The 16,562-nt window shown below is 46.6% G+C and overlaps 1 protein-coding gene across 1 annotated transcript; it reads right to left on the bottom strand.

The window, feature by feature from the left end:
• Positions 1-913: 913 nt before the first annotated feature.
• LAMP5 (lysosome associated membrane protein 5) lies at positions 914-16,241 on the bottom strand. The gene is made up of 6 exons (XM_045810338.2): positions 15,704-16,241; positions 14,980-15,152; positions 14,474-14,605; positions 14,243-14,348; positions 12,636-12,824; positions 914-1,786 (listed from the first exon to the last, which is right to left on the bottom strand). Exons 1-6 carry the CDS (start codon positions 15,765-15,767, stop codon positions 1,608-1,610), a joined length of 843 nt encoding a protein of 280 aa, XP_045666294.1. The 5' UTR covers positions 15,768-16,241; the 3' UTR covers positions 914-1,607.
• Positions 16,242-16,562: the final 321 nt, after the last annotated feature.

The raw sequence follows: 16,562 nt of genomic DNA, 5'->3' as shown, positions 1-16,562 counted from the left end.
TGAAGGGGTTACCGAGAGCGAGGGTAACTCATCGATACACCTAAGTGTCCATTTCTCCCCCAAATTTGTGGGTGGTTCCAAATACACAGGAAGTTGTAAAAAATCATATGAGACGCTAAAAAAGAAAGAGCTTGTGCAGTTCGGGACCTGGGGTGACCAGATGGCAGCTGATACTACGCGTCTCCTTTTCCTTGCGCAACGCGCACCTGTCTTCCTCCCTGGTACCAGGCAGACACTGAAGGGAGATCCTGCAGGGAAAACGACTGACAGACTGACAGAGCAGCAGCACACAAACAGGTAACAGAGCCGCGATTGGCCGATACTTATCAAGATTTGCTGGGATAATGGACTTGTAAGGATGAGCGCTTTTCAACAGTTGAGGACTCAGGGAAATGAACTTAGTATGCGTTGCCTCTCATACGATGGAGATCATCTGGGGGGTGGGGAGATTCCCACTCTAACATCAGAGAAAAGGACTTCCCCTACCCCGACTCAGATTTTTCAGAAAAATGATTATTTAGAAAGTGAGTGAAATTCAAACTTGTACATTTCTCTAGGAAGTTTCAGCATATTCTATTTTACTTCAAACACAACACAACCTAGGCTCTCATGTTCAGACCCGCTTTTTAATCTGAAGTGAAATGCCAAACTCAAGACCAGGAAGCATCAGAAGCAATATTAGACCAGTCGTTCAAGAGGGGCCATTATTAAAACTATATTTGCCAAGATAAATCCATGTTTATTTGTTTGTTTGCTTTATCTGGAAAAACCAACCTGCCTCTTTTGGCTTCCCCGCCCTTTCTTTGCTTTCCTCTTGCAGAAAGGAAAGCCCATCTTCACCATTCCCCTCTCTTCTGGGTGCCAAAGAAACCATTTTAGTGTTGTTTTCTTGTTTCAAGAAAGCAGGCAAATGTTAGACAGTAGTGTGTTTTAATTCATTTTGAAAAACAAACTCACATGATTGATTCTTCAGGTCCCCTTACTTGGACCTGACGTACTATGAAGTCCAAACAGCTCTGCATAGTTACATTAAACGGGTTCTGTGCTGCAAAGTCACTGGGTGCAGGTAGCAGTGAAACATTCCCAAGACAATCACTAGACATGCAGAATGCCAGCCAGAAGCATGGATCACTTTCAGGGGTCTTGCCGTAGGGAGCATGAGGCTGTAGTTTGTGTGCACTGACAACTGTATAAGGTAGGCCAAGGGAGCAAAGCACCCCCTACTTCTCTGAACCTAAAGGGGTGTCGTTCCAAAAGACGTGTCTTTCAATCCCTAAACTTCGGAGCCAGATACTCCTCTGAGTTGTATGTATTTGCTCCTTGGAGAGTCAAAGCCAAGCCACCACGAGCATGAAAGCTGGCTGACCCCTCCCTCCTCATTCCCCAGTGTGGAGAGAATATATGCCATTCACCCCAAGAATCCAAAAGAATCCCCCCCCCCCAACCCTGGGTTAAAGCATGGACGTGGGCCAAGCAAGCCTTAGACACCCAGGCCTGTTGCATTGTAGCTATGTTGGTGTATCCCGTGTACAAGGTGGAAAGGTGCTTTCGTTTCTCTACCTGACCCGCTGGGGGAGGGGTCTCGGGGGCTGCCTGCCTAATGGCCCCTAGCCCATGTGCTTATATTGGGATCGATCCCTAGGGATCTGCACCTGGTTGGCCGTCATTTTGTGGTGGATGTGGTAAATCGCCAGTGTTACCACAATGACGAGGCCTAAGATGAGCCCCAAAATCAGGGGCAAGGTTTCCTCCAACTGCTCCCGCTCATCCACTGGACACTTATGCTCTGAAATGGGAAAGAAGAAGAGCCCAATCAGCTCCTGTCAAAATATTTTCAATCATAAGTCCTCCTATCAAAACCAAGATCTTTTTTAGTTGGAAATGGAGGTGAAAAGATTTCTTAACGAACATTTGGGGAGACTCTTATTTAGAAATCATGTTTTCCGACCAACGAGAAGGATGCACCACTTCATATTTCTGCACATTGTAAAATTCAAGTGCATCAATTAAATAGGGCAACACTCAGTCATCGGATTCCTGGCAGTTGGCAACAGAACATCCGGATGATTGATTTAAGTTTTCAGTTTCAGCATTAAACACAGCCACTGTCATTTTTATTGATGGTTTAGTTTTTCAACGTTGTATTGAAGTATGTGCACACATAGAGAACTGCACACAGTACACAGCTTCCAAAAGACTGAAAATATCAAGTGCTGGTAACGATGTGGAGCCACTGGAACACTCCCCACTTTGTAAAACTGTCCAGTAGCTTCTATTAAAGGGAAACGTATGCCTACTTTATAACCCAGCATTTCAATACTAGATATTTACTTAAGAATAATGAATAAATCCCCCCCCCACCTCCCCTCTGGTCACCATCAGTTTGTTCCCTATAGTTAAGAGTCTGGTTTTGTTTGTTTCTCTTTTTTGTTTGTTTTATTTCTTAAATTCCACATATGAGAGAAAATCATGTGGTATTTGTCTCTCTCTGACTTATTTCACTTAGCATCAGAATTGTGGTTTACTTTCTTAAGAATTATTTTTTGTTGCCTTAGGAAAAATCCTGAACAAAACACACGACAGAAAGGGGTATATAAAAGGGAGTATTAAACTATGTACAAGACAGTTTAATAGCCCTATGCCTCCATTTTTACCTAGAACCTGAGAACAAATTTTGGAGAAAACTGGGGGTCATATAGTTTGTAGAGCAGAGCAGAACTGCATTCCTGTGGGGCGCCTGTTGTTGAGGCAGCTGACTCTTGATTTCGGCTCGGGTCATGATCTCAGGGAACTGGGATCGAGCCCCATGTTGAGCTCTGTGCTCAGTGGGGAGTCTGCTTGAGGATTTTCTCTCTCTCTCTCTCTCTCTCTCTCCCTCTGCCTCTGCCCCTCCCCCTGCTCTGTAAAATAAATAAATAAATCTTAAAAAAAAAAAATGAAGAACGGCATTCCTAGAAATCAGGAGACATTTGCTCAGGCTCCTTGGGTCCTTGTGGGTAACTGGTGGCCTTTTCACCAAACTCCTGAGCCAGAACTAGAGAAAACAGATTTAGATATCTCTCCATAAAGACCAAGTTTTAAGTTTTAAGTCAGGGTGACCCAGTACCAACTGTGTGCCAGGCTCCTCCAGAATCCATGTTGACACAGTCCTTCCTCCCACCTCTCCGCAGACCAGCAGAAAGGAGGATGAGGCCAGAACCTCAGGAATCTTTTCTATTAAGTAGAACCTGGAAGATTGCAGGCAAACACACAGCTTTTTAAAGCTGTATACTTAACATGCCTGGTTTCTAAATTCACTGCCAGCTCTAAGAACAAAGATGATCTCATTTAATCCCCATGACAACCCTAGGAGATAAATACTGTTATTATACCCATTTTACTGATAAGTTAGAGTGAGGCTAAGTAATGTGCCCAGGGGAAATGAAGCCCCAACCTGAATTCCAGCAGACTAACTCAACCGCACAGCTGGGTGGCACTTAGCAGACATGAGCTAGGGGGAGAGCTGGGGTCAGGTCAGTAGCAGACCTGAGCTACTGTCATTTAAAGGCTACAGATTCGCAAGGTGGGCAGGAAGGAGGGCTTCTGGGCCCTGTGGCTCTGTGTACTGCTCACAGAGGTATATTCGGTTTCCGAAAATTCAGTGAGGTACATACTCATTACTAAGAGGTAGGAGGATACTTTCAGAGGGGATGGATGTATTGATTTTTCTGGATTGTAGTGGTGGCTTCGTAGGTGTATTCCTAAGTCAATATTTATCATATTGTACACTTAAGTATGTGCAGTTTCTTGTATTTCAATTATAACCTGAATAAAACCATTTAAAATAAATAAGCAAACATATACATACATATACTCCCCAGCTGAAAAAAGCAGAGATTTTTTTACAAAGACGATTTTTAAAAAGACATTTTGGCAAATTTAGGGAAATGTTAAGGACCCATTATTAGCACTAAACTGCACCTTTCTCTTTATTACAACCAGAAGACTAAAAAGAATTAGTAGGGGACTTTTCTTTTTCACTATTTAGTTCAATTCTAATAAGCCCCACGTTCGAGCATCAGCCTGCAGTCCAATTTCCAGGGGAAATTCTGTTGTTACAAAGTGCACCAGAGCCAGCTTTGGGCCCAGAACTCCATACCTAGAAGGTTGGATTTTTTCCCCCTTGATACCACATTGCCTCTTTAAAGAGAAAAATGAGTAGAAATGGGGTTTCCTGGTGTAGGGATTTTGTTAACAACAAAGGCTATTTGTTTTCCTCACCACATGCTGTTGCCTGTGTAACGTTGATGTAGATTGTGGGCTTTGCTTATTTTCCATGTGCTAGCCGCAAACTTATACGCAGATATTCATAACATACCCCTTCCAAGCACATCAGAGTTTATGCTAAGGAGGTCAATTTGGGAAAGCCCTAGGTCACCTAAGGATGGGGGCTGGTTGCCTAGTAACCTTATGATCAGAGGGTTGGAACTTTCAGCCCCACCCCTTGATTTCCAGGGAGGAGAAAGTGGCTGGAGATTGAGTTCAATTACCAATGGCCAATGATTTAATCAGTCATGCCTATGTAAGGAAACCTCAATAAAAACCCCAAAGGATGGGATTCAGAGAGCTTCTGGTTGGTGAACACATGGAGACTTGGGGAGAGTGGTGGACTTGGAGAGAGCATGGAAACGTCACCCTCTTGCCCTATGCATCTCCTACAACTAGCTGTTCCTGAGCTCTACCCTTTTAAAACCAACCAGTAATCTAGTGAGTAAAACGTTTCTCTGAGTTCTGTGAGCCTCTCTAGAATTCAAGGAGAAGTTTCATGGAAACCTCCAATAGCAAAGTGATCGGAAGCCTAGGTGACGACCTGGACTGGCAGTTGGTGTGTGAAGTGGAGATGGGGAGCAGTCTCGCAGGAAGGAGCCCTTAACCGGCGGGATTTGATGGTGTTTCTAGGGAGACAGTGTCAGCAGTAAGTTGAACCGTAGAACACCCAGCTACTGTCAGAGAATTGCTTAGTGGTTGGGAAAAACACCCACACATCAGAATTTGTACAGCCCAAAATATTATCTTTAAATGGGTAATAACTTTGGTATAGTTACAGGCGAATGACACCTCATATCCCACCCTTTAAGGAAGGCATACGAAAAAAGTATAATGAATTCTGGCAAAAAAAAAAAAACAAAAAAAACTGTATGTATATGGATAAAATACCGCGGTGGCTTACTTCTTTCTTGCTTTTGTTTTGTTTTTTTTTTTTTAATCTTAATTCTAGTGTGTTAACATACAGTGTTATATTGGTCTCAGGCATACGCCAGAGTGACTCAACAATTCTATACATTACTAAGTGCTCATCGTGACAAGTGCACTCCTTAATCCCCGTCACCTAGTTCCCCCATCCGCCCCACACACCTCCCCTCTGGTCACCATCAGTTTGTTCTCTACAGTTAAGAGTCTGGTTTTGTTTGTTTGTTTCTCTTTTTTGTTCATCTGTTTTATTTCTTAAATTCCACATATGAGAGAAATCATATGGTATTTGTCTTCCTCTGACTGACTTATTTCACTCAGCATCAGAATTTTGGTTTACTTTCTTAAGAATTATTTTTTTGTTGCCTTAGGAAAAAACCTGACTAAACACACCACAGAAAGGGGTATATAAAGGGAGTATTCAACTATGTACATGTCAAAAATAATAATCATAGGAAAATAAGGGGATGTGAAAAATTATCATAAAAAATACTGAATCCCCATCTTCATCCACCCACATCCACTGAGTGGTCAAATAAGGGGGAATGAGTGAGTCTGCCATCCCTTACCCGCCATTCCAAAATCCACAGAGCTCTGGAAATCCAAAGTGCTCTGTATCACTCATTTGTCAGCAACGCTTGATTTGAACTAATGTCAAGATGTTCATGATTTTCATTCTACTTAGCATGAAGAGTCATGTGTTTCTCTGCAGGGAACAGATATATTAATATATTTGATTACAGGACCTGCCTGGACTCTTCTGGACTCTTCCATAATATATGGAAATACACCCTGTATTGTCTTCCTAAAGTCTAAAATATCCTAAAGTCTGAAACCCCTCTATCCCCAAGGGTTCTAAATGAGAGACTGTGAGCCCATAGAAGTTCACACACTTCACTTTTGGGCGCGAGCTAGTATTTTCAAACTCTGCCTCTGATCCAGAGGGGAAACGATGTTTTACATTTCAACTCGGAACATAGATATACACATATAACTAAAACCAAAGCTTCAAAAACAATACTTATCCTGACCTTGTACATCTAACACGTTCTCCATGCCAGTCTATTCTCTTTCACTTAAAACAGTGCTGGCCATGACCCATTAAGGCAGAAGGTGCCATCTTTTTTGTACCAGTAATGATGAAACCATCATCCTTTCTCAGAATCATGCTTACAAATGCAGAAAAATAAAATACATAGGATTACCAAGGAAACGGATCACACTGAAATTCAGCTATCACAATATCTTTAAATAAGTTGGGAGAAAGTAATATATGTACTCCTTTATTAGTACACATACTGGCTGGCTTGCAAAGTAATGAGAAGCATCACTGTCACTTTGCAAGATCGGCACCAAATACTGTGGATAAAAATATCTATGATTTCTGTTGGTGACAAGCTCACCACTATTAATCATTAATTAATATTACCACTAATACTACTGTGAGTTATTATTTTCACTTATAATTGAAGGGAATGTTAAAAATTAGAAATTGGTGAAAATAAAGATATAAATTTTTCCATTAAAATTCACACACTCCCAAAATACTATCCACAGACTCTGTGGACGCCAGGGTTAAGATCCTGTGCAAGAAACTGACTATACAACCCACAGATTCTAAAACAAAGAAGGCCCTAGATCTCTGCCTGGGAGAAGAACACCTGTTGGCTTAGCCCACACTGAATCTGGCTTTGGATGCTCAGAGACCCCAACTCCCTGTTCACCTCCACAGGGCTTGGGGTCCCTCATGCCTCTGCCCTGGCTGGGCTCAGGGTTCTAGAATGGCATATGGCTGGAAAAGACAACAACCAGTCTAGTCTAGTCATTGGAAAGAACCAGAGGAAGACAGAACAGACAACAGAGGGCTAATCTGTTGCCAGTGGCCAGTGGCCAAATAAGGTCCCCTCAACCACAAATCTAATGCCTCCACTAAAATCCTGATGCATCTTAGGTTCTGTTTTTTAGTCCATGTTTTATTTTTTTGTTCATTTATTTGAGGACCACCATTTTTTGTGTGTTTGATGGTTTGATGACCATCTCAATGTCGTATTTAGTCCCAGAGGCTAACCAACTACAAGAACTCTTCGTTGTGCCCCAAATGGACAGCACTGAGATGGGCAGTGGGCAAAAAGGCAAGCTGCCTGCTTTCTGCTTTCTCAAGCTCTGTTAACACCACAGACCGTGCCTGTTCTAGGAGACGACAAGTCTTTTGCTGGCTGGATTTCCTCCAAACCGTCCTTCCTCCAGGGCAGCTGGAGGGAGGGGCTTACTCCTCTTTCTACTTTCTCTGGACTAGCTCTAGACTCCTGTACCCTCAGCAAATTTATTTTGTATACTGAGAAACTGTTAGCATGAGTGGGCTTTGGAGACATTTGGCTGGAGACAAGCAGATCCTCTCACCAAGATGTAAGCACTAGCAATAAAAAAAAAAAAGATAATAAAAGCAATTATTGATAGATGCCACTGTGCACGACGCATATGGCATGAACAAGAAGAGTTGTACAAACTCCTTCTCACTGCCCTGTAAGCTGCACTATGGCAGGGAAAGTTCATATATCCCAGTCCTAGGTGTAACAGACCCAGACAGTGTCTTATTGCCTTGGCATTCTCCATTCCCACACATTCCAGCAGGTTTTGCCTACAAGGCAGGTTAGAAGTCTCAGAGAGTCAACGCCTCTCCCCTACCCCAGCAGCCATCCATGGTGGTTGGGGGTTGGTGGGTAAATGCCATTTTTCCCACCTCTCAGGCCAGATAGACGGAGGTGGGCTCTACACTCCCAGAGATTCCAGCAGTGTGAGCCCCAGATGCCCATGGTGAAAACCTGCTCACTAATGCTCCTGTTACTGGTTGTCTTGCCTTCCTATCTCACCTCCCCAGCCCCCCCACCAGTGCTTTCTAGAATCACCTCCTAAATAAACCACTTGCACTTACATACTTGCACAGGATCTGCTCCTGGGGGAGCCCAGCCTGAACACTACGTCCCACACTGAATTCTACAACTGGCTAGCTGCATGGCCCCACACTAGGGCTCCACATCCCAGCCCTCGATACAGTTCTTAGCAGTGCTCATAACAGAATTATCTCCCCCTAGATGCTTACCCAGGAGATCCTGAGAAACAACTACCCTGGGTGAACTGTTTCTGGGCTGGGAGATGCTAAGTACATCACAGGTATACACAACACTCTGGATCAGCTAAGCTAAGCCTTCCTGCACTTGTGGTGTGGCAGCTAGCCACGGGGAGCTGCGCTGGGGGCTGGTGTACAGAGCAAGGTAAGGCACGTTAATTTCCGCTAAAACACAGATCTGGCTCAAATGCAGATCAGGTGACATCTCCCAATCATCCTGTTAGGAATACTCATAAAAAGCTCATGAATTCAGGGGAACTGACAACCTTTGTAAAGGCGTCTCCCACGCTCACATGTTTATTTTAGTTGCTCAGCGGGAGCAGCTGAAGCTCTGAGAGGCTAGGAGCACAGGGTCTGATACTCAAGGACGGGCTCTTGCCCCAGCCTAAGCAGCCACCAGGAGGACAGACTTCACCGATAACCTCACTTCTCTGAGCCTCAGTTTCTCTGTGGTAATCTGGGATCTCACTACTTTCTTTACAGGTTGGTTGGTTTGCTTATTTTTCCCCTTGAGAACTGAAAAGGGACCAGCCTCTATGTGGCAGCTTTTTAAATGCCTGTTAAACCTGAATCTTTAATAAAGGGGAACAGAGACACCCTCTGTGTCCCATTATGTTTCTTCTGTAATTATGCATACATAAAAGTTGCCTTTCATTCAAGCCATTAAAATTCTCAGGCTGATTTTTTGCCTATCAGTGATACAATCCTCATCCCGTCCCAGCCAGAAATCTCCCCGGGGCGCTCAAAGGGACACCCTACACGGACTTCACTGTGGAAGGACACGTTCATCCACCCGAACCCGGAAGCAGGAGGTGCCTTGAACTGCAGGCTGGTAGTTGCCATAAAGTGTGTGGGTTACAGAAATGAGCCCAAGTAGCCTCCGTGTATTGGCTCCTAGGTGGTTAATTTCTTCACTGTAGGCTGAGACCATTAGCTCGAAAGCCCGCCATGCCATACTCAAATTTTTACACCTCCAGTTATTTAAAAACCAGCCCAAACAAGCACATCTTTAGCTATTTAGAGCCTTGCATACCAAACCTCCCCCAACAGCTGTTACCCATTGATAAGTTAGGGCCTTACAGGTCTAAGGCCTCAGCTTCTGCCACCCCTCAGAGCTCTCCACCCAGAGACTCCTTACCATGCTGCTGAGCCATATCACCTAGACATGTAAGCCTCCTCCCCCATACCCCTGTCCCCACCAGGATGTCCTTTGCCCTCCTCCCCTTCTGGATGGTGGTCCCCATAAGGCTCCCTCCGGACAGTCTCATGCACTGAGCGGCTTCCCCCCTCATGCAACCCTGACCAAGTACCACCGAATCAAGTTTGTGCGTTACTGCCTCTCAGGTCATATCTTTTCCTTGATCAGCTGAAGCTCCCTCAAACCCCCTAGTGTTCCACAGACCAGCAGCATCACCAGGGAGCTTGCTAGAAATGGAGCATCTTGGGCCCCGCCCCCAGACCTACTGAACCAGACGCTGTAGGTGAACGAGATCACCACAGCTGTGCACAATGCAGCCGGAGATCCGTGTGCACGCTGCAGTTGGAGATGGGCTGGGCTGAGAGACTCCGGCTGAGGATCAGCATAGTCCCGGAGCTCAAAACACTAAAGGGATTTACGTGATAAAGACGTCAACCTCCATTCGAGCTGCTCTCAGCCCCGTGAGTATCCGGTAATCCATTTCACCGACCCTTCCTTGCTTTTCTCAGAGTCTATTAAGCAGGCGGGTGTGAAACTTCAGACTGCCAGAAGCCCCCTTACACAGGGAGTAAGTCCTTCATTGGAAACCCTTTGGCTGTAGGTCCTGCACACACCTGCCAACCACAGGCACATACCCCTGCAGTGGGCATGCGAATATATGACCAGATACTGCTGCCTCCCCCACTCACGCATAGCCAGCACGTCAGAGGCTCCTGAGCTTCTATTCCGGGAAAGGGGATGGGCAAGGGCCAAGTCCCAGAAAGGCACCCCAAAGAATCTTTTGGATTCCACCAAATCAAATAAAATGATCTCTTACAAAACACAGTGGGGGGCAGGTGCTGAGAGGCACAGATGGGAGGGGCCAGAAACAAAAGAGCCCCTGCCACACAAAGGCACAGGGATCCAGTGAGTGATTCTCAATGAGGCTTGCCTCCTCCCAGGAGCAGGAGCTGTGAGCCCCAGGGCACCCTACAGGAGGGGACATCCTAATTATTACCCAGAAAAGCCTGGGTGAGACAAGTACAATTGGCCAGTGCTTAATATAGCTGCATTTAGAAAGTTCTTACAAACTCTCTAAGTCTACTCGGCAACTGGGCCCATCCAGGACCTGGAAGCGGATAAAAACGGTTTTTCAAATAAAAGATGCCCATTAAGTCCATGCCATGAACGTCACTGATGTTCGGGAAACTAGATCCGGTCTTTCCTCAGCACTCCTTTATTCTCACTTTGTGCAGGGTCCTACACAGCAATGAGATTTGGTTTCTCAGTTGGTAAATGACTGTGAGCAATGATGTGGAAATAACCGAGAACGAGTGAAAGTGAGGTTGTGGGAAGGACCTAGTAAAGGCAGCCCATCATAGCCCTAGTAACACCAACCAGTAAGGACGTGCCTAAGAACAGCTGACTGATTAAAAAAACAAAGAGTAATTAGAGACTGTGAAAAGTCCCCTTATAAACTCAAAAGCATCTATGGTAGGGACCCTGGGGACTGATTCCAGACAGTCCAATATTCCTCGTGAATTCCTGGTCATCAGTAATCATAGCTCAATTACATTTAATTATAGTTAATATTTTCAGGTTCAGAAAGACACTGTTACATTTTATAAATACTTCCATAATCAAACAGATTTCTAAAAAATGTCTTGACACTTAGAGTTTAGTTTCAATTTTTCTGGAAGATCCATTAAAATGGAATAGCCCATTCTTCCTTAAGTAAGTGTTGCACTGATGTAGTAAATACACTAAATTCTGTTTCATCTGGCATTCGAGCATTGGGAAGTCTCTGTTAATTGTGTCCACAGCTTCAGAATATCAATTCAGCCAAATTTCACTGGGCATCTACAGTGTGCCAAACACCGTATTAGGTGCTAAAAATACAAGGATGAGAAAAGAAGTCAGCTCTTCTGTCAAGGACTGTTTAAGAATGCTCAAATGGTCTTTAAATCACCCGGGGTGGGGTGGGATAGATTCTATTCAGTATAGTTTGAGTTGGGAGGGGAATTTTCTGAAAGCTGGATTCCCTGGGAAATGATTTAATGACTTGTGTATGACAAAGATGGGGATTCCCTGATATCCTGTATACTGGGGTAGTTGTATTCACCTGGGGGTCTCCAGCCCAAAGGAAGTTACCCATAAAGCAACCAGAATCTCTCCCCATTTCTTAACAACCTTCTCCAGATAAGAAAGAACAAATGAATTAAAAAATTCACTTACTCTACATCTGCCCAGTGTAAATTGGTGCTAGACTCGGATAAGGTGCAGAAATGTGGATTCCCCTTGTGCCCAACCTCTGGTGGGCTGCAGAGAACCCAGAGAATGTGGACATCCTGGATCTGCCCAGCTATATGCTGCTTGATCCCTTTCAGAGACTAGCACAGACTGAGAAGCAGCCTCTCTCTATACCCCAGAAGGAAAAGATCAGAGACCCTTGCTTCCCCAGAGCCTCAAGCGTGTCCCTCCTCACAAAGGTGGGTGCTGGAGGGAGGCAGGTCTTCACGAGTCTCTCTGTGACCTGCTCATGTACACACACACACACACACACACACACACACACACACACACCCCTACTACATTCTAGCCACACAAAAACAGACTCACAGTGGTAGAATCTACAGCTGAAAGTGCCTGAAATAACATGAAGAAACTGAGGCTCACAGAAGCAGAGGCCCTTCCGCAATCCATGGCTCCTTAGGTAAGTACTTGAGATTTTTAGCAGCTTTTTCATTGGGAAATTTGCATCAAAATTATATACAGGTTTTTCAAATGGACCTTGTTATCTCTCTCTCCATCAAGTTTCTTCTTTGGCAAAGGAAGAGCAGAAAGGAAAGATGAAAAGATGAAGGGAGGGAGCGAGGAAGGGAAATTGGGAGAGGGAAGAATGGAGTGAAGGAGGAGGGAAGAAGAAGGAGCCATTGAAGAAAGTTGATACTGTTCCTAAAATATTACAGGGAGAGGAAGTATCATGTCAGCTTAAAGAAAATACAAGTGGTAACAGCCAGGTCCCCTCTGCATCCACCCTGACATCAGCCTGCCCTTGGCTCCAGCTATCTCCTCCTCCCACTGCGATCCCCGCCAACCTACCTTCACTGAAGACAAAATCAGAGATGATGTCAAAAGGTTGGATGTGGACCGCAGACAGAATCATGGTGACTGTCTTCTGTGGATCACTGGAGGCTAGTGAAATGGATTGCTGAGCTTGACACTCATAGGACTTCCCAGCTGGGGTGACCAAGGCAGAAAGCCGATGGGAGTTGGCCGTGTGCTTCCCAGCTGCAGCAAAGGCCCAATGCAACCATTAGGACCCTCTTTCTGGCAGAATCCTAACCTCCTAATCTCACGTGCCAGAGAGCTGGCTCCTGCCTCTCAGCTCCAGACACCCTTCTGATCCTCTGTGTTGCCTTGCTGGGGCTAGGGCTCTGCAAGTGGCATCAAGTGGTGACAAAGGACAAGTACACCCATTGTTTCATGAGAAGGGGCTCCTTAAACACTGATTTCAAATTTCTTGTCTGGAAGAGAGTGATACCTAAACATCCAACCTTTTTTTACTATATAAACCCTGAAAATGGAGATTCCAAAGAAATAGTGACTTGATCTTCCACATTTCACGCTGGCCCACACAGAATAAAACACCTTGCTCAGCAGAGCAGGGCTGATTGCTGCTGCCCTGGGCAGGTGCCCTGGAACACATACATACTCCTTGGAGGTCTGCCCCCTTTTTCTCTTTTCCCGACACATGTTTATCAGGTTTTTTCCCACTCTTTCCCCCCCCCTTTTTTTTTGGCAGGGGTGCAGGGAGGCATCTAACTTAATTGGGGGGAGTATTCGAATATGGATCTTGATGAAAAGAAAATGCTCTTTACTGCAATGATTAAAAGAGGTAGAAAGGGAGAAATGACATGAACATTCTTTCATGTGCTCAGTAAAAATCTTTTCCCAACATAGATGCCCAGGTGATGGAAGGCCTCATTAGGAGATGAGCCAGTTTACTAAATAAACAAGTTAGGTAAAAAATTAATTAAAGTATAGTCTTTGATGGTGCCTGCACATGGGAACATTCTTATTTGGGGAATGGCTGTTGCTCTTGCCACGATATTTTTGGAGGATCTGGGTGAGTTGTTGGAGTGATGGGCAGGAAAAGCTAGTAAATTAGGACACGATTCAGAATCCGCTCTGGGGTGGCTGCAGTCGATGACTGAAGATCGAGTGTGAGCCCTGGGGACATGAGCAGAAAGACAGTGAAGGCTATCAAATCCTGAGTGAAGAGGAGTCACACTGACCCTTACAAGTTTCCGCGCCTGAGAAGAAAAACCGGGGTGCAGGAAAAAAAAAAACACAGCTTTGCCCTTCTCCGTGCTCCTTTGAAGGATAAATCTGAAGAGATCGTCCTGAAGCAGCCAAGAGAAGACAGGCCCTCCAGAGACGCCTCATCCAAGATCAGGCTATGGGTGACGGGAGGACGGGTGGTCCTTAGGCCCGGGGTTCCTTGCGCATCTACAAGGCCTAAGGTCCAGGGGACGCACCGGTGTCCCCGCTTCCTCTACCTTGGCGAGAAAGCCCAGGGCGGACGTGGCCTGGGAGTGCGGAGCCAGGATCGGATTCCATCGAATTTCCGAATTTCTCCACCGCTGCGCTCTCGCAGTGGCCGCGGTCTCCCAGGCTCCCACCCCAGCCCTGAGGCCTCTACTCACCACTGACTGCGTCTTTAAAATGGGTCTTCTCCGAGGAGTCGTAGACAAACTGGACCTTGCTCAACCTCCACGTCGCCTCGGGGCCCTTAGACGCGTTGTGACTTTCCTGCCGAGCGGGGGAGGCGCGCGTCACTCGCCCCCCGCGGCTTCTGGGTGAGGAAACCGAGGGAAGGCCCCCGCCCACACCCACCCGGAGGCAACACCGCCTCCGCGCGCCCCGCTCGGGGTTACCTTTACAAAGAGCATTTTGAGCGCATAAGCGCGATCCACCCAGAACACCTGCAGCTCCGACTCGTTGTGGCCACAGCGGCCCTTCACCTCAGCTCCCCGGGTCAGTGAGATATCGGCCTGTTCCGTGATCAGCTGGGAACACAGACGCCCCGCACCCCCTCAGCAAGCCCGGCCTCCGTGGGGGCTGTAAAGGGCAGCGCGTCCAAACTCGGGGTTGCACGCCTGGGCGCTCCTTTGCGCGGGCGCTCCCAGGTCCGGAAACATGCGGTTAGATGCTCTACGTGCAGACCCGGCCGTTAGGGAAGCAGAGAAAGGGGGGTTACTTTCCAAGCAGGCAGGGCGAGCAGAAGGCGTTACAAGCCGGAACCCCCATGCAGCATTCAGGAGCAGCCTGCAGAGGCGCAGAGGGGGAAGGAGGGTGACCCAGGTCTTCACGGGGCCTTGAGGGAGGGTGCCCTTCGCCCTTGGAGCCCTAGGAGCAAGCCGGGAGGGAAAAGGTTCCTTACATCGACATAATTGCTGGCCCACACATCATAAGGGACAATAAATTTGGCTGCGAACTCGGCCATGAGACACGTCGTCCCATTTTCCCGCACCACAAATATATCTTTTTCAGGGTTAGTGGAAAGGCCTGAGAGATTTTCCACTTCTTGTTCTGCTGTGATTCGAGCCATCGTATCTGCAGAAAAACAAACCAAAAAAATCCTAACGGATCCGGCTCAGCAAGCCCACGCGTCGCGGGCACAAGGGTGGAGAGATCGTGTTCTGCGGGCTTTGGGGTGATAAAGTTCCTTGCCGGCTGCTGTGCGCTCTGCGAGCCGTTTTTCTAACCTAGCGCTGACAGTTTGTTTTTTTTTTTTTTTTTAACTCCGCTGCTGTTAATTTATAACAAAAATAAAAATTTAAAAATGTGAAGCCTTACTATTTTGTAAGCCGACTGGCCTTTTTTTCTTCATCCTAGGCTTTTAAACCAAATCTTTCTTGCCAATGCTCTGACCCCACGAAGCAGACTCGCATAGCGTTGTGTCTGGGATGTGCCGTACAGGTGTGTGGCCCTCTGGGGAATTCCCTGCCACTGGCGGGAAGGCCCTCCACCCCGCCCCCCAAAAAGAAAGAAAATAGCAAAACGTAGGGGCCACATTTTGACCTTAAGCTACTGGTTTTACTCTGCCGGTTCCATTCTCAGCAAATAGTGCACCCTGCCCTCGCGGTCGCCAGGACGCTACTCACGGAACAGCATCAGGAGAACTCGAAGTCTGTAGACGCCGGGAAAGGCTCTTCCTCTGAGATCCATTGCTCCCCGCGCAGCAAATGAGGCCAGATGTGCTGCTGCAGAGGCCGCCCGAGAGGGAATCCCTCAAAGTCGCCGCTGGAGTGAGCCGGGGTGAGCGAGGGGCGGGGGCACCGGGAGGGAGGAGGGAGGGAGCGCGTGTTCTCTGCGCGCTGGTGAAGACTTGGTGGCGGGTGCTGCACCGACCTGTGCAGGCTGAACGCGAGGCGGCTCACTGCGGAGGAACAGACCGCGAGGTGAGGGAGCTGTCCACGGCTGCGAGTACTGAAAGGGATCCGTTGTGTGGCAGGAGCGATTGTTGTCGCTTAGCTTGTGCAGATAGCCAATGAGATTTTGGGGGGCTAAAATTTTCCCTGAGTCTGTTTCCTGTTCTGCAATTGCATCCGCAAAGATGATTCTGTCCGGAGAAACTTAACAGCACTCTCAGACTTATTCAATATCCCTACCAGGTACAGTTATTAGGTGGTGTAGATATCACATCCCCGGAGTCCTGGTTTCTGAAAATGCATCTGGTTGCTGAAAGAAAACGGGAGAGCACAAATTGTTGCTGCTTTGAGGGAGGAGGAGTAGGCAGAAATAGAGAAGGAAAATGCTATGGCAACAGTTTCCTGCATTTGGAGACATCCCCTTCTCTCCCCTGTTCTCAATGAGCTAATGGGTTTAAAGTTAAATTGACGCCTCCCTAAATGGGGCCGTCAGTCAGTGCAGTACTCTGGCTTATTTTCTGTTAGTTCTGCTCTCTGATTGCATGAGGGCTCTAAACTCTGGGGTCACCTACCCTCAATATACTGCAACTTT

The sequence above is a fragment of the Ursus americanus genome, chromosome 22 (assembly GCF_024610735.1).
Source record: "Ursus americanus isolate L20-20 chromosome 22, mUrsAme1.1.p, whole genome shotgun sequence".
NCBI classification, from domain to species: domain Eukaryota; kingdom Metazoa; phylum Chordata; class Mammalia; order Carnivora; family Ursidae; genus Ursus; species Ursus americanus.
This window is presented reverse-complemented; position numbering and strand designations above follow the sequence as displayed.